Source organism: Myotis brandtii, unplaced genomic scaffold, assembly GCF_000412655.1.
Source record: "Myotis brandtii unplaced genomic scaffold, ASM41265v1 scaffold115, whole genome shotgun sequence".
Classification (NCBI taxonomy): domain Eukaryota; kingdom Metazoa; phylum Chordata; class Mammalia; order Chiroptera; family Vespertilionidae; genus Myotis; species Myotis brandtii.
The window spans coordinates 2,244,577-2,263,683 of record NW_005353967.1 but is presented as its reverse complement, the minus strand read 5'-3'; the positions used below and the strand labels follow the sequence as shown (position 1 = coordinate 2,263,683).

At 39.5% G+C, this 19,107-nt stretch overlaps 1 protein-coding gene across 4 annotated transcripts in view; it reads left to right on the top strand.

Annotated features, from left to right (window-relative positions):
* Positions 1-6: 6 nt before the first annotated feature.
* ADCY2 (adenylate cyclase 2 (brain)) overlaps positions 7-19,107 on the top strand; it is a 281,136-nt gene continuing 262,035 nt past the window's right edge. For 3 of the 4 annotated variants that reach the window (XM_005858116.2, XM_014548519.1, XM_014548515.1), the window contains exons 1-2: positions 7-136; positions 18,237-18,434. In XM_005858116.2, the coding sequence (XP_005858178.2) occupies positions 44-136; positions 18,237-18,434 (291 nt within the window). In that variant the 5' untranslated portion in view covers positions 7-43. Of the gene's footprint in view, positions 137-3,886; positions 4,059-18,236; positions 18,435-19,107 lie in introns of all 4 variants that reach the window. The other variant, XM_014548528.1, reaches the window with a different exon arrangement.

Sequence of the window (19,107 nt, the reverse complement as noted above, 5' to 3'; positions counted from 1 at the left end):
GCTGCAGCGGTCCCGGGACTGGCTGTATGAGTCCTACTACTGCATGAGCCAGCAGCACCCGCTCATCGTCTTCCTGCTGCTCATCGTCATGGGCGCCTGTGTCGCCCTGCTCGCCGTCTTCTTCGCGCTCCAGCTGGTGAGTGGCTTCCCCCGGGACCTGCCCCGCGCATTCCCGGTCCGGAGAGGAGAGGGACCCAGCCCGCTTTTCTCAGCTCCCTGCCCCTCCTGCCTGCCCGCGGCCGGCCTGGCTCTGGCTCGGGCTGCGGGCACGAGAAAAGTTTCCTTGGACGGTTCTGCCCAAAATAAAGTTGCCGGGGTGTTCCCCGGGTGGACCGCGGGCGCGTGCGTTTCCCCTCTCCGCGAACCCGCAGGCAAACTCCGCTGTACTCCGCGCCCGGGCTGCTGCCTGCCACCCCCGCTCCGATGCGTCCCTCTCCGAATCAGCCCGCGGCTTCCGTGGCCACTGCCTGCCTCCTGAGCTGGGGTTTCAGTTTGAATTGGTGTTACTTAACTTTGTAAAAAGCCTGCCTTGAAAAAGTGGTTAATAAGGAGGAAAGTGTTTTGTTTTTAAATATATTATCGTACATCTTTGCCTTTAAATCTGTATGTATTTGGTCCCCTAGACAGAAAGGGATGGGGTGTTGACCGGTTGTGACTCTGCATCCTCTGAGCCTGTAAGTATCAGGGGAGCTGCGTTCCCTTTTCTAGAGCGGTAGGTAGTTAACTGTGTGCACTAGCGCTTGTTAAAGTGGATTTCATTAGGAGGAGCACCATGCGGCCCAACGGCTGATGTCAATTTTGCCAGTTTGTCTTTTTCAAGCAGAAAGCCTTGGCTCACTCCCTTGAGCAGCGAGGGGAAAATCTGTAGATGGCAGTAAACTTCCTGTCACTGATCCTTCTGTTTGTGTGGTTCAAACTTTTGCACCTCCTATGATATGTTTGTGCTAGGCATCGATTACCCAGTGAGATATTTTGGGGGCAGTGGTTGATCTGGGGATGTCTTCACTAAGTGTTTATATATATACATACAGTATATAGCTTAGACTATAAATATGCACCACATTTGTGTCCACTGAGCAAAGAAGTGGATGTTTGTGCATGTTTCACCCAGTGTGCAAAATAGCTGTCTTTGGTACTTGGCAGTTTGCTTCTGATATCCTGAGCCAGATGGTGCTCAAACGTTATGCATTGGAAAACTTGCCATCATAGGGTTCTTTCAAAACTAGAGTTTCCTTTTTCCCCCACACTGGTGAAGGGATGCTGTCTTCTGCTGAAATCCAGGGAGGTCAAAATTAAAAAGAGAGTGTAGGAGAGAGCATGATGCCACATATCACAACTGGCTAGTACGTACACGTAAAGCAGAGAGCAGGGAGCGCCCTTTGATCCTACGTCCTGGGTGTGGGTTCAAGCAGGTCTCACACCCTTATAACCAGCACAGCCTCCAGTGCTCCCTGGAGTGGCATCATTATCTCTCTTCACCACTTTTAGGGCCAAAAAGGACTCGGAGAGAGACAACCTCATTGGCAAGCAGCATTTCTAAAAGCATCTCCTTTTCGTTCCAGAACTTTCAGGGAAGAAAACACATCAGATTTCCTCTGGAAATCTGTTTTGCCAGGACATAGCTGCTGGTGATTCTGTTGAAGCTGTAATGCAAACCTGTTCTGGCTTGTTCTCTTCTAAGTGGAAAAGGAGGAGCAGGTGATGGCCTATTTATAGCACCGTTAATATATTTAAAGACAACTGGGGAGTTCATACTTCCCCTACACACACGGCATTTTTTTTTGTCTGTTTGTTTGTTTATTTGTTTTTGCTATGACATAGATCTCTAATTTATTTGACCTCCTTCGTATAGATGTTCCTGAATGGGTCAGTCAGAGATTCCGTGGAGTCAGCTGAAAGCACCCTTCTCTGACCTCTTGATCTTTGTATTTGTGGTTCTTTACACAATTCCGTCATGTGCCGTTTCAAGTGGTGCAAGTGCTTGAGTGGTCTCCTTTTGCAAAGTTTACACAGGCGATTTTACTTCTCCTTGATCAATCAATTATTTTCACACTTTCCTGCCATTCAGCTAAATCATTTTCAGCACAAAATGGGCACTTCCCATGGCATGGCTGTAGCCCAGGCTGAGGTCCAGATGGATCCCATCCTTTTGCTGTACCTGGTCCATGGTCTGACTACTGTGTAAATCCTTCGAAGTGACAAACTGCACAGAAACATTCCAGATTTTGGGAGGGTGGTGGGAAGGCTAACTTCAGGTGGGAACTCGGGCTGCAGGCCAAAGGGGGAGTGGGAAACCCTGGAGGAATGGGCACATCCTCTGAAACTGGACCTCAGGAGGGACTGGGATAGTTCTGAGCTCCTAACAGTTTCTCTTTTGCTTTTAATGATGTCATAAACAGCAGTTTCTCTTTCCAAAAATATGTTCTCCATCCAGATAGTCAAAGATGGTTGGGATAGGACCATTGGAAGATGGGACGGTGTTAACATAGAGCAGTGTTTGCATGGATAGGGTTGAGTTAACTTTTGCAGGCTGATCAGAGCCTGGCTTCTGAGAGATCTATTCAGGAGATGGGAACAGCTGCTTGGGGCTGGCCCAGGTGTCCACCTTCCAGCACTGTACTAGAATAGCTAGGCTGTGATGTAATTCAGGAGTTCAGCAGATCTATTTTTGCTGCCTGAAATCTTGGATAGATTCCTTCTTTCCCATGAATCTGCCTGATTTTGATTTCCATCAGTTCTTGTAGTAGGAAAAGTCTGGCAGTATTCTTGATGCACATCCATAGATCTGAGAACATTTGGATTGCAAAATGATCTTAGCATCATTCCAGTACACAGTGATTTTTTTTTTTGCTATATTTAATTGCCTTTGTACAAAGCGGTTGGAAATATCTACTAAAAAGGAAAACGTAGGCATTGCCTTGATTTTGTATTTCTCTAACTGACATTATTCAGAACCTAGTTTCACTTAAATTCAATCTACGGTCAATCCATGATTCTGCATCATGAAGTTAATCCTCAAAGTATTTGTATTATACTGTAAAAATAAGTTCTGAATTGAAACTTCACCATCTTGCTTAATTATTTGCTACATAAAAAGCTATTAAGTAGTTTTAACTCCATATTTGTTAAGAATTATCTAGACATGAAACAAAGTTAATAGAACCCATGATAGCATGTCTAGAATTTTAATATTCTGTTTAATAATATGAGAATATTTTCCATTGCTTATCATGGAAATTTTTAATGGTAGTACTGGATATGATGAGCAAAATAAACTTTGCCCCTAGCCTTGGAAAACTGGGAATTAATATGACCAAACCTTAAGTAGTCTAAGTCTTATGATGTCACTTTATTTTCTATGGCTGGTTCTCATTATGAAATGTAAGAAAATCCTTTCTCAGAATTAAATCTTCCCTCTTTTATTATGTCACGAATCAGATAGGTTTTCTCAAAATTTGCCTGTCATTGATAGGAAAGGTTTAATTTTTTATTTGTTTGTTTGTCACAATACCAGCTGGCTCTAGCCAGGTTTGTTTTGGCTAAAATTTGTAACTAGAAATAGTCAATATTTCAACTGGAATGGAAAAATTTTATTCCCATAAGTTTTAAGAGGCCAGATACTGCAGTACAATAGATTTCTGGGTGTTTTTTTAGTATGGTGCTGAAAGCCATATGGGTATACTAGTATACTTTTATGAAATATGTATGTACTTTGAATAAATAATGATTTTCACTGAGAAATGATCTGCTTTCTTCGCTTTTACTATGATTTAGTGTAAAGTCTTTACAATGATAACCATAAGTACTTTTTATTACAAATAAAATTTTCAGTATCTGGTGTTTTTCTAGAGGCTGATAAATCAGTGTTTCTTTTGTCTATTCATAGAGAAAGAATCATAATTCTTCCCAAACCAACCAACCAACCAACCCAATCACTGTAGGATGAACTTGGCTTTATTATTGCAGACAACATTTCAGTAGCCCCAGTTGAAGGATGCCAATGGGAAGAAGTCAATCCTTCAGCCCTTTTTTGGGAGTTGGAACACTGGAGAAGGCAGGTAAATATGCCTGTCATCTCCTAAGGAGCAGGAGAGTCTATGCATACTTTCTCTGGTCCCGTAATTCTGGGGATGAAGGCAATAGTGCTTGTTCTTAGGGATTGGAGTAGAGGTAGCTAAAGATACCTCTTTTTGAGCATTTCTATACATTCAGGAAAATCTTAGTTGACAGGTATTTGTAATTTACAACCAGTAATTCACTAGTTTTTATTTTTACTTTAACTTGTGGTATAAACAAAAGAAAAGGAAAACTGCAATTTTCTGCAGAAAGGTGATTAGAATTTAGAGGGCTAGCAAGAAAGGACTTTGGAAGCATCCTGTGGATATTAAAGTGCATAATTAAAGTACCTTGCTTTCTTCATTTAACAAAGGCAGAAACTGTAATGGTTAAGAGCATCTATCTGCGTGGCATTTTGGCTTTGTCCCTTTCTGTGATCTTGGAGAAATTGTTTAAGCTCTGTATGCCCCAGTTGTCTTGTTTGTAAATGCAATGATACCTGTCTTCTAATGTGATGGTCCAAATTAGTACATGTGAGGCACTTAGAATAATGTCTGACACAGAATATGCCCCCAGGAACTATTGTTCTTAGTGGGTCTTCTGTATCTGCATTTCCCTTGTTGCTATGAAAGAACACATAGCCACATAGTGTTAGGGCTAGAATGGCTCTCATTCTGCAGAAGAGGAAACTGACACCAAAAGAGGTGAGCTCATTTCTTCATGGTCATGCCATGGCGGTGGCAGTGATGGCACCAGTGATGATGGCACCGGGTGTAGCACGTTTGACTTTTCCTGGGTGAACTTTCCTAGAGCTCACTGCAGGTCTAGAATGCCCATCTCTGGCCCTGGCACAAAATCAGTTTTCTTGTTGAAATTTCATAATGATGTGGACATCCTCAACCTGCATTCTGTGTAAGGGAGTCATATGTCCATTTTCTTCTCTTGGATGTTAAAAGAATCTGGGTAGAGATGCTTCCTCACAATGAACTCACTGAGGTGGGGCATCATTTGTTTTCATTTTGCTGAATATTCCCAGTGTCTTCCCCATTAAGCAGAGTATCCGTTTGTGGCTTTGCCTCTATTGTCTGAGCAGTCCCTGGCATAAAGACTGCGGCATGTAAAATCCATTTCAATTGAACTGTTTGTGCAACTCACTGATATTTTTAAATCAAGCGTTCTATTTCAGAGATAACAACACAGTTAGAGCTGATCTATTGCTCCGTTAAAGGTGTTTATGGTTGTACTAATTGGTATGTTTGATCAGTAACTGTTGGCCAAAGCCAGGTATTTGTATCCAACCTACTGGTACACTCATCCTTTCTAGAACTTGATATTGGCATGGGCACAAGATCAAGTTCTAGAGCTGACACAGTCCAGCCTTGGCTGAGCACCCTGTCTGCATTGGTTTCTGCCTCTGACATCTGCAAAGCTTATGAACTATACGGAATCAACCACTACATTACTGTCATCTGACGTGCAGGGTAGTTTTGTAAATCCGTCTCGTCTCCTCAACTAATTGTTAGTTCTTAAGGGAAGAAGTGTAGCACTCCCCATATTTAACACAGCACTAACCATTTCACAGGTGCTTAATTAACACTTGTAATTTATGGTGTAGGTATGTTTTCCCCAGCAGCTGTCTTTTCCAGTGTGTGGCCTACTGGTGAAGAGCACAAAACTTTGCTGATAGATCTGGATCCAAGTCTCAATTTTGCCACTTAATGTGTGTTCCTGACATATTAATGTATCTGCCCTAGCCTCAGCTGCTTCACCTGTGAAATAAAATGAATAAGATAACTAGGATCAGGGAGCTCTGTTGGGAATTGAGATAGATCATGGAAGCACTTAGCACAGTGATGGACACCTACTGTACCCCCAAAATGTAGGTTATTCTTATATTTGTACCTTGGGGGTTTTCCTGTCAAGGTCTCCTGTAGCTGTATTTCTCATTGAAAACTAATTGAGTACTAGGATTTTTAAACCTGGGTATGAAAGCACAGGGGATGTGTTTCTATTTATATGATATATGTTGTGCATATAACTGAGTTTTTAAAAAAAGAGACAGAAGCATAGATTGTTTAATTAAAAGTCACATTTTGACATAATTTAACATTCTCCAGGAGTAAAATTCTTGCCAAGTTGACACTCATATGGATGTTCATATTTTTCAATTTTGTTAGTTTTGATGTTATATAAGATATTTACCATGTGATTCCTCAGTGTCAAACTAGAGAAGTGACACATACCTAGCACTTCTGGTTTGCACCACCAGGTGCATTTGTGGGGAGAGAAAGTGTTGTTGAATTAGCTCATGTGTTTGGTCCATTTGACCAAATTAAAACTTCACTGATGTTGCTTCAATGCCCTCTTTGTATAAGGATATAATAAAAATCACAAGGAAGGGATCTGAGGAGAGATTCGAATGAAGCCTTCATTAGTCCAACTGTTGCTGGCAATGTTACAAATAATTAATTTTGTTCCTTTGTTTTACTTGGGTTTACACTTTCATTCCCAGGAGTCAGATTTGGGTGACAGAGTGATGGACACAGTAATGGGAGTCTCAGCCTGAAAAACCACTGGGAGCAGCTTTGCCAACCAGTTTTCTGACTTTGCCTGGGGTCCTAGAATGAATGCTGATGCCAATACAAGAGAGAAAGAGAATGCAGACCTGGGCCATGACTATGAGGGATGCATATGGCCAATTTTATCTTAGAGTCAAACCAAGTCACTTAAAAAGACTTGGTTATTGAAATGGGAATCTTCAATGATTAGCACAATTCAATATATTATATGAACAATTTATTGCATTTGAAACATCAAACATAAAGTATAATAACTCGTTTTTAGGTCATTGAAGTTCCTGAGATTTCTCAAGATGGTTATTGTTGTCTGAAAGAGCCTATAAATAAGTCAAGTCTCTAGGGTCACTGTCCTACAGAAGATAGTGCATCAACACTATTTTAAGCGGACCCCTGACTGCATGATCTTCGAATTAGAACCTCTGCCTATTTATACGAACATCCTTTATTGTCTACCAGACACAATGAAGTTGAGATATTAGAGCTAGGGCCAGCCAGAGATCAAAGATGCTGGCTCCCATTCCTATGTGCTTATCCCCAAAGACCAATGAAGTATTAGTATGTGTGTATGTTTGTTTTATTTATTTATTTATTTATTTATTCATTTATTTATTTATTTAGAGAGTGAGTGAGAAAGAGAGCGAGAGAGAGAGAGAGAGAGAGAGGAGAGAAAGAGAGAGATTTGTTGTTCCACTTATTTATGCATTCATTAATTGCTTCTTGTATGTACCCTGACTGGGAATTGAATTGACAACCTTGGCATATTAGGACTATGCTCCAACCAACTGAGCTGCCTAGCCAGGATTGTATGTGTGTTTTAAATGTCCTGTATTATTTTTTTACAGTTATATAAAAATAGAGGGCAAAATAATTAAGATTTAAAGCTACTAGTGACCCATAAACATTATAAAGGACACAACATTTTAGGCTAGTTTATTACTAGGACCACTAAAAAGCTATTGATGTTTAATATTAAGAGACCAAAGAGATCAGGTGAATGCAAATGAAAGAGATAATGAAGAAATGTTAACAGAGTTCAAACATATGGCAGATCTAATGTCTAATTCTTTCCTATCATTGACTTGCAGTTAGTTCAAACATACGTAACATCTGTTCTTTGGAATTGGACTTTTAGGTAAACAAAATGGAAGTTATCATTTGATTAATGTGTTTAATTTTTTATTCTTGAGCACAATCCTCATTCATCTCTATCTGGCTCATATATATATTCATGCTGAAATAAACACTCATGAGACCAGTCCAGCCTAGAGTACTTCCAGTAATGTATTTCTATATACACGCTGCACCTATCCCATTCCCCTGCCCACCCTCAGAAGTCAGCTTCATATCACACTTGCTGTTTATTATTCTCTTTTTTGTTCATTTTATCACACACATATATTATATATATGTACATATCACATATGTCTGATATATATGTGGTGTGAGATTGTGATCAAGATCAATTTCCATATTTTTTCTTTGTGGAGAATGAATTTTTACTGGTCCATTTTAGTTATTCCTTTTTCCACACCAAATTCCCACATATCAATGGTTTTTTATGGACTATCTATTCTGTTTCATTGCTCAAGTTTTGTCTTGTTTTTTTTTCCCCTTGGTAAAACTGCACACTTGCACACACAAACACACAGATTATAATTACTAAAGCTTTATGATAAGTATTTATATTAATCAGGGCAAATAACATGCACTCCTTTAAATGTTTCTTGATTATTCTTTTGTTCTTCCATATAAACTTTGCAATCACCTATGTCAATCTCCATATAAGACAACTCTATTGGGATCTTAATAGTATCTATATTGAATATATTGATTCATTGTTGAGAATTTATACTTTATATTGTTTTTCTATCCATGAGCGCGGGCTGTGGGAGGATAGTGACATGCATTGGTTGCTGTTCTAGAGCCTCTACTGCATCCTGGAGGTCATTCTCCCAGCTCCACCAGGTGTTGTCCACAGGCAGGCCTTGTAACTGAGTCTTCAGAAGGTCATTCCCGCCTTCAATCAAGGAAGCTGCTTTAGGGTGATGCAGAAAAGGGTAAGACCAGTGAATTCCCATGGTGGTTTGAACAGAAGCATTGTGGACAGGAAAGTTCAATTCAAGTGAGAACAAAGTGCTGTACCTTCCATCATGGAAGAAGTCAATTGTAATCAGCTTGCTAGGGATGGTGGCTGGTTCTCCAGAAGATGACACATGTAAGGGGCTCTGAGTTATGGTGCTTTAATTGCCTCCTTGTAGGTGGCCCTAGTGTGTTCTGCAGAACCAGCTGTAATCCAGAGCTGGATTTTTATTTCCTCAGGCCTAGGCAATTTTCTACAAGGACTAGGTGCAAGTTTAGAAAGAGGAGACAGTGTAGCAGGAGTACAGACTATGTATCATGTGCTCATTCAATTTACTTGTGCCTTAAGACCTATCTGAGCCCTAATTCTTTCATTCCACCTCCACTTGTGTATGAGATGCCTCTGTGCATACCCACCTTTATTGCCTAGAGGGCTACACAACATTCTGTTAATGACTGACATCTCAGATGGCCTAGGGACTTGGTATCCATGGTCAATATTCAGTCCCTTCTGGGGTTTAGTAACAAGCCAGCTACTGTTTCTCAAATGGAGAATAATTATTTGCAGAATCACTAACAAGTCTTCACAAAGTGCTGGTTTGAGTGAAAAAGTGAGAGCAATCTGTGAAGACAAACATGGCTAGGCACTCAAAGGGGGCTTAATAGAAAGGGCTTTGAGAATCTGTGCTTCTGTGTAGCTACTACTTTTGAGCTTCTGCCATCAAGAGTCTTCTGGGACTCTGTTCACCAGTGGCAGCATTTGGGTAGAAGAGCAGGATATGGGGCAGGGGCGAGTGAGGGCCAGCTGGAGCCTGCCTGGAGCTCTGTGCATGCCCATATCGGACTGTGAAGACCTTAGGTGAGAACCACACAAATTCCTCATCTGTTCAACTCTAAGAGCCATACAGAGAAAGGGCTTCTGAGAAAGGTAACTCCAAGCAAAACCAAATTGAGCATAGATAATTCAGCTCAACTTTAAAAATGACCAATTTCCCTCCAAGATCCATTTTTTCTTCAAGTACATGACAAGTGTTGATAGGTATTGTTTTAATTATATTTTTCAAATTTATGTAATGATTTATTTTTCAATCCAAAAGTTAGAGTTGTCTTTTTATCCAACAAATAAGTGGTGATTTTGATTTATGCTTTTGTTATATAACCTTCTAATTTAAAATCACCATGATCCAAGAACATGGGTCTTTATGATATCTCTTCTTGGAAAATTCTTGGTACATAATTAAAAATATTCCATGTGCACTTGAGATGAATATTGTTTTTCCTTAGATTAGCTTGGAATTTTGTATTTGTCAATTGGGTCAAGCTTGCTAAATTGTGACATTTAAATCTTTTGCATTATTTGCTTTGTTTTGTTTGCTCAACCTATCAATAGCTGGATGGAGATGTTGAACTCTTCTATTCTTGGTACATTAGTTTACTCTCCCTGTTGTTATATACATTTTAGATTTATACATTTTGAGGCTGTTTTATTGGGTTTTTAGATGTTTAAAATTGTTATAATTGCCCAGGAATTGAGCATTTTATTATTTTACTTTATCCTTAATTTTATTTTTCTTTAATGCATGTTTTGTAAGATATTAAACTAGCATATTTTCATCTTTTTATTTTCAATCTGTCTTTTTAAAATATATTTTTATTGATTTCAGAGAGGAAGGGAAAGGGATAGAGAGATAGAAACACAAGGATGAGAGACGATCATTGATCAGCTAGCTACCTTCTGCACACCCTGCACTGGGAATGGAGCCTGCAACCTGGGCATGCATGTCTGGGAATCAAACCATGACCTCCAGATTCATAGGTTGACACTCAACCACTGAGCCATGCCAGCAGGGCATGTGTCTTTTTGCTTAATTCTGTCTGTTCTAAATAGCACATAGTTGGGCTTTGTTTTATAATCCAGTTTTGGAAGGTAGGGGAAGGTGGGGGAGGGGGGGGGGAAGGGGGAGAGATCAACCAAAGGACTTGTATGCATGCATATAAGCCTAACCAATGGACACAGACACCAGGGGGGTGAGGGCATTGAATGGGGGAAGGGGGAGGAGGGACAATAGGGAGATAAGGATACATATGTAATACCTTAATCAATAAAGAAAAATAATAAATAAATATATATATTTTTAAAAAAGGAATCTGCCTTTTAATTGGCAAGTTCAAACTACTTATTTCATTGTGATAATTGATAAATTTGCATTTGTTTGTACCATTTTACTTCTTTGATATCTATTTGTCCCAATTCTTTCTTCTCCTTACTCTTTTATTGCTGCTTTGTTTGGCTTGATTTTGTTTACTTCTTTCTCTCTCTCATTTTTTCTCTCTGATCATTTGGGATTTATATATTTCATTTGTATTCTTTTGGTGGTCACCCTTGAAATTTTATCATAACAAAAATTAAAAGTTGGTCACTCTTGACACCTAGTTCATTAAATGACTTTGAAACACTTTATCTGTATTTTTATTTTCCTGACTTTATTATTGTTATTGTTAAATATTTTAATTTTGTTTTTTTAAGCTTAGAAATTATACACTTATTATTATTCTTTCAGATAGACAGTGTGTGTTTGGTTGTATCAAGGTGTTTACCACTATATTTGTTCACTTTCATCTTTCATACTACATGGTCTTTTTAGAATTACTTAAATTTCTTAAAAGTTCTTTTAGAGAAGATTTCTTTTTTAGAAATTTTATTTTTCAATTACAGTTGACATTCAATATTATTTTATATTCATTTCAGGTGTACAGCATAGTGGCTAAACAATTATATAATTTTAAAAATGATCCCCCCAATATTTCAAATACCCACCTGGCACCATACATAGTTATTACAATATAACTAACTATATTCCCCATGCTGTACTTTACCTCACCGTAACTATTTTGTAACTATCAATTTGAATTTCTTAATCTACTCACATTTTTCACTCAGTCCTCCAAACACCCTCCCCTCTGGGAACTATCAGTCTTGTTTTCTGTATCTATGGGTTTGTTTTAATTTTGTTTGTTCATTAATTTTGTTCTTTAGATTCCACATATAAGTGAAATCATATGGTATTTGTCTTTCTGTCTGACTTATTTCACTTAGCATAATACCCTGTCGGTCCATCCATGCTGTTGCAAATGATAAGATTTTATTCTTTTTCTTTGGCTAAGTAATATTTTGTTGTATATATGTATCACAGCTTTTTTATTCACTCGTCTATTGATGGGTACTTGGATTGTTTCCATAGCTTGATTATCTATACTAATAAAAGGGTAATATGCTAATTAGGGTGGACGTCTTCCAGACGTCCTTCTGGACAAAGCTGCAGTGGCTGTCTGAGGCTCAGGCAAGCTGTGGATGGCAGATAGCGGATGGCAGCTGCTGCTGCGAGGCCCAGCCCGAGGCTTAGACAAGCCGCGGTGGCTGTGAGGGCCAAGGCTCAGGCAGCTGCAGTGGCTGGCAGTGGCAGCAGCAGAAGTGTGATGGGGGTATAGCCTTCCCTTGATCAGCCAGTCGCCTTCCACAGAGGGAGGCCAGACTGCAGCTTAGGGAGCTCCTGTGGGGAGCGAGCCTAAGCCATCAGTAGGATATCCCATGAGGGCTCTTGGACTGTGAGAGGGGTCAGGCTGGACTGAGGGATACCCCACTCCCAGTGCAGGAATTTCCATGCACCGGGCCTCTAATTATAAATAATGCTGCAAAGAACATAATAGGAGTGCATATATCGTTTTGAAATAGTATTTTTGGTTTTCTTCAGATATATACACAGAAGTGGAATTGCTGGAGTACAGGTACTTCTGTTTTTAATTTTTTGAGGATTCTTTATACTGTTTTTGAGAGTGGCAGCACCAATCTGCATTCCTACCAACAGTGTAGGAGGGTTCCCTTTTTTTTCAGATCCTCATCAACACTTCTTGTGGATTTATTGGTGATAGCCATTTTAACAAGCATGAGGTGATATCTCATTGTGGTTTTAATTTGCCTTTCTCTGATATTGAGCATCTTTTCATATGTCCGTTGGCCACCTGTATGTCCTCTTTGGAGAAGTGTCTATTCAGGTCCTCTCCCATTTTTTAATTGGATTCTTTGGTTTTTGGTATTCAGTTTTATGCGTTCTTTATAAATTTTGCATATTAACCCCTTATCAGATGTCTCATTGGCAAATATGTTCTCCTATTCAGTAGGTAGTCTTTTCATTTTGTTGATGGTTTTCTTTGTTGTGCAAAAACTTTTAGTTTGATGTCATTCCATTCTTTATTTTTTCTTTTGTTTCCCTTGCCTGAGGAGATATATCAGAAAAAAAGTATTTCTAAGAGAAGTGTTAGAGTTTACTGCCTATATTTTCTTCTAGGAGGTTTATGGTTTTGAGTCTTACATTTAAATCTTTAATTCATTTTGAGTTTATTCTTGTATATGGTGTAAGAAGGTTTATTTTCACTCTTTTGCATGTATCTATCCAATATTCTCAATGCAGTTTATGAAATAGACTATCTTTCCTCCATTGTATATTCTTGCCTCCTTTGTCATATAATAATTGTCCACATAAGTGTAGGTTTATTTCTGGGCTCTCTTTTTTTAATATGTTTTTATTGATTTTAGAGAGAGAGGAAGGGAAAGGAATACAGAGATAGAAACATTGATGAGAGAGAAACATCAATCACCTGTCCCTGGCATGCCTCCTACTGGGGATTGAGTCTGAAACCCGGACCAGGAATTAAACCGGTGATCTCCTTATTCATGGGTGGACAACCATTGAGCAACACTAGTGGGCTGGGCTCTCTATTTTGTTCCATTGATCTATGTGTCTGTTTTAATTACTATAGGCCTTATAGTATAGTTTAATATCAGGTAGTGTGATGCCTCCAACTTTGTCCTTCTTCCTCAAGATTGTTGTGGCTATTCTTGGTCTTTGTGTTTCTAAAAACTTTTTGGGTTATTTGTTCTAGTTCTATGAAAAATGCGATTGGTATTTTGATAGGGATTGAGTGGAATCTAGCGATGCAATGTTCATACTGCTGTTCACGTGAAAACGTAGGCTAGAGGCTCAGAGCTCCCCCTGAGACACAGCAGTAAGTAATGGGTTGCTACCCGCAGTCTTGGGACTTCAAAGCACTTCACTAAATATCTTTTTATAGAAAAGCAGTGTTTTACATTACAGTGCTCTTTACTATCTAAATGAAAAATAGTTCTGTTTAACAAAAAGCAAAAAATGCACATGGAAAAGAATGAAAATACAGATAATCCCTTGATCCATGAAAAAGCCTCTAAGAAACAAAGAGGCTGTCACATAATAAATAAAAGCAATGGGTATTTAATAGGCCTAGCAATTAGAAGCCATCCAAAAGTAACAGAAAATGCATTGAAAAAGAAAGGATAAAATGATCAAAGAGAGTAATAGGAACCTATTATCATTACAGGAGTTTATACTTGACATCTCCCTTTTAAAGGCATTTTAATACATTTCATTCAGTATGTGTTATATGGTAATTTTTTATCTTTTTAAAGGCATATTTTAAAGGCATTTTAGTACTAATAAAAGCAATTTAGCACATTTCATTTAGTTTTTGAATGAAGGGAGAAGGGATTAGGGTACATAAACATATTTATTTAGATTGACAATGTTTTGAATGTTTTAGTTCGTTTTATTTTAAGTAACTCTGTTTGCTTTGTATTCTGAATTTTGAAAACTCAACTACTCCAGAAGAAAACAGCCACGGGGTGTGCCTTGTGGCTTCATCCACCTTTCAGTCCACAGGGAATGGAATAGGAGAGGGAGGAGGGCTGTGTCATTCAAGGTCTGAGGGCATTCCTTTATTCAATTTATTTAGCCTTAAGAAAAATGCATGATGCCAACAGTGAGACTAGGAAAGAATGTAGTTTATAAGCTTATACATTTTTTAATGAATACTCTCCTTGACACTCTTATAAAAGATTCTATTTTGTGGAGAAGTCTATATTAAAACTTGGTCGGAGTTAGAGTTCAAAGGCAAATGAAGAATAAATTGATGGCTGTTCTATTTCTAGAAGAGCCCCTGTCTCTCTGTGGGCTCAGGGTTTACGGTGGTTAGGGCCACAGCCTCATGAGCAGCTGCTGACTATCTGAAGCCGTTGGCCATCTCACCATCCTATCACCTGCCTAGGTGGGGGACACTGAAGCTGAAGGAAGGCCATCCTCTGGGGTGTGGGATTCACCTGGTGATGCCAGGCATCTGGTGAGCAGGAGTATGACACAAGCCCCTAGGATGGCATTGTGACTCAGAGGCTTTCCTATGCTCCTGCCTCCCTAAAAATATATTCACAATTATAGTTTACAAATGTGCTAGCATGAAGATGTATGTAACCGTTGACCCTAGAAGCTTGGATTTTTTAATTTTTCAAGAAATCAAGGTACTTTTATGGGTCTTTGAAAAGATTTTGGGACCTACGCACCGGGTACATTGTGTCTAACAGAGGTCTTCTTAGTGATGAAGACCCTGACATTAAAAAAAAAAAGTGAGGCAAAGACTGCCATGTTTCAAGCCAGCACAATATCAAGTCTTACCCTATATTGCCCTATACCAGGGGTGGGCAACCTTTTTGTGAGTGTGTGCCAAAAACAGCAAAATCTCTGACTCAAAATTCTTCTGCGTGCCAACCCTAATTTTTTGAGAACATGTTACGCCTACTTGATATCTCTTAAGGTGTACGTATGTGAAGAACCTTGAAGAAATAATAAAATTCATTCGAGCGACAAAAACACAGTATATGATGATGAAAAATACATTTATTTTTTAATGTATACATGTACACTGATAGTCCGACAGAAAACTTTATGACTCCGTTTGATATTATCAGTGGGACTTTTGCTGCTGCATCACTGATGACAGAGATTTTACATCAGGTTTATATTTCGTGACCTTCAGAGATATGCACGAGCTACTACTTTCATCCGTCAGGCTACTCCTATTATGAGACTTAACAAAATTCATCACTGAGAACAAAGATTCACAAGCGTATGTGGATGAAACCAAAACACTGGTCGGATCTAGGAAGGCAGGGAGAGTTAAGGCAGAGGCATAGAAATTGCTCTTCCCCTCTCTCGTCAATCCATGTCTATGGTCTTTAAGATAACTTGTTATGTAAAATTATTTATTTATCTAAGATGCACCTACACTGAATTTATCTGAAAAATAAAAAAGTCGATATTAAGAAAAAAATTGTAAATGGAAGATTATAAGAGAGGGTTTCGCGTGCCAGCAAAAGTTACTGGTGTGCCATGTTTGGCACGCATGCCAGGGGTTGCCCACCCCTGCCCTATACTGTACCCAACGTAATAGGCCATTGGGTCTTTGTCGTGTTCACAGATCTTTTAAGAGAAGTGCAGGGAAAGTGCCTATAGGTATGTCCTCCACTTCCTGGGAGGACTCTATCACAATCTTTCAGTTCCTTTGCCTACTAATTTTCACTTTACAGTTATGCATATTTTTGTACCATTTTCAGTCTTTCTGGAGAAATAAGAGGCAATAAAATCCACGATGGTTTCTCCCCTACTGGGTTAATGAAGTAAGTGAAAAGTCGTACTGGGAAAACAGCTGTCCTGGCTATTCCCCAGTTAGCTTTCTGCCCATAGCTCAGTTAAGCTCATTTAGGGAGGTTTAAAATAAAACAGGTTTTCAGAGCTCCATGTGTGTAGCGATCACAATCTCAAATTTGATATCCCCAGAGGGCATGCTGTCATGTCCATGCTTACATTGGTTCGCCGTGTCTGAGTGCAGGGGAGCCCTGGCAGCCTGGTGGATACCTGATACCCTTTTGCAATGGTTGTAACATGTGTCTGAGGGGAAGAGTACAACTTAGACACTTAATCATGGACAAAAATAGCAATGGGGGAGAGAATAAGAACATCACATCTAATCCTCTTGTCTCCTGCCAGTTCTGGAAACATACATTCTTTTGGCCACGCTAGGGCTGGCTCCACTTGGTGTGGCTCATCATCTCTGCAAAGCTAGAGGGCAGAGTACTGCGGTGGTGGCTGGCACAGACCCCCAGCCAGATCCCTGTCCTGAGCTCTGGTTCTCTCTCCCTCATCTGTTTGCTCAACCCATGGCAACTCATTTTCATTCTTGGTGCCTCGGTTTTCCTCCTGTAGAGTATTGCTAACACCAGTGCCCCATCATAGGGTTGTTGTAGTTATTAAAGAGGTTACTATATGTAAGAGTGCTTAGCACAAAAATCTATCTATTAGTATTTCCTATGGTTGTTGTACTTGCCAAGTTCCCGGGTATCACTTGACGCATATATAATTGTGAGAAAGAAAGGGAAATAAAGTCATCAAGGGTGCCTTTCTTCCTCCTCCATGTCTATCTGGACTCTGGACTTGTGTGGTTAATTGGCTGATCTGCTCCGTGGTTAATGGCTTGATATCTGGATGGGGCCATACCTAATGTGAAGCTTCATGGGAGGAGTGAATCTGTGAGCAACTAGAAAACAGGAGGGGCTCACTAGGCTCAAGGAGCTGCTCCATAAGTCTCAGCTTTTACTTTAACTTTAAAAATTCTAAAACCTCACTGGAAGTTCTTAGGGTCCCAGCCATAGGGTGTTTTTTTTTTTTTAAATTGAAACTCCTTTGGGTGTTTTGGTAACTAAACATGTTGGATGAGGATTTAAGATCTTGAACTGTGTTCTCTCCAGAGTACACACTTTTCCTAGCAAGTTCCAGCATGGTGGTTTGCAGAAGCTAAGGCCTATACCCTTGCTTGCATAATCAAAGGAAACATGCTGTCTCTTACATTGTGTTGAATTGTGTAGAATTGAAATAGTGTGCCTTGGGAAGGAGCTAGAAAGAGATGTATAGAAAATGAGAATTATTGAGTAAATGTGGATTCTAAAATCATGAATTAGTAAGAGGCTATTAATAAATGCCCATTTTCTTTTTGCTACTAAAGCCCAAGAGAGGTGGGGAAGGAAACCAGCAAAACAGCACAGTCTTCGAAGTATTTCCCGCTCTCTCATCTTCTATATTTAGCACTTTCTGTCCCTATTCTATTAACCTATGATCCTGTTGAAACATTAATCACCATGCATTAAAATAAGAGCTCATCATTTTAGAGACTGAGATCATTTTTAGATTTTTAAAAATAAAAGATTTCAAATCCTTTGCAAGCCTTCATTTTCTATGGTCAGGCCATTTCTTACATCCTGTAATGCAGGCAGTCAAGTTGGTTGTCTTATTTTATCTGGGGATTATGTATTCTTGCATTCACTTCTTAATAAAATTCATTTCTCCATTTTTTCAGGGAAATTTTATTTTTGATGACATAGTTCTTTTGCATACTTTAAATATCGAATACTAGGATATTTCTATAGAAAAACATGGCTATTTAAGAGGAAAATTACATTTTCAAAGTTCAAACTGTTCTACTTCTGAAATAATTTTTAAAACCCAATATATTTTGACACTGATGAATGTTGATGAGATTTTGATAACATAAATCATCGCTTCCACAGTTTTACTAAAGTGCACCTTGCAATATTTTTCTTCCTGTTAGGAAGTGGAAGACCACGTGGCGTTTTTAATAACAGTTCCCACTGCCCTGGCAATTTTCTTTGCGATATTCATCCTCGCCTGCATCGAGTCTGTGTTTAAGAAGCTGCTCCGCCTCTTCTCTGTGGTCATCTGGATTTGTCTTGTGGCCATGGCCTACCTGTTCATGTGTTTCGGAGGCACCGTCTCTCCCTGGGACCAGGTAAGGTGTTAAAATGGCTTTTACATTTTCTTTATGTGTTCTGATTGGTGACATACTTAATTCTGTAAATTTGGCCCTGGACTGCAAATAAGAGACCTTTTGAAGAAAGTCTTTGGAAGTAATTCTCTTCATGGTGACTTCATGCCTGAAGTCATTCGATGCCCATTTTAAGTCATCAGACCTGCTGGCAGCCAGGGCACGGGCCTGGGTCTCACTTGTTGCTGGTTGTAGATGGCCAAGTCTGGGTTTACACCTCACACCATCTTCTCCTGCTTCTCTGAGTTTCCTGTTTTTCCAGGATCCCTCTGGGGTGGGAGCCTTACCTTGTGCCTCTAATTCTCGAACACTATTGGTTGCCCTTGAACTATTTCTCAATCACTGGACCTTTGTTCTTACAGACAGACTTCTGTGATACTGATTTTGTATCAACATGAACACATTATATCAATAAGGTTGCTTCCTTACCTGTTAGGAAACTCACGGTTCTTTGTGTTGAACCTAGTGATGCTCTCGGCTTAGAAAATGGCTCCACTGGAGGATGTTTTGTCTTTAGGAGAGTGTATTCTGACTAATGGGCTGCCACCTGGGGGAATCCTGCTGACTACTAAATTAGATGGTGTATGGTCCAGAGCACAGACAAGTCCGGGCTGCAGATATGGATGTACAAGTTACT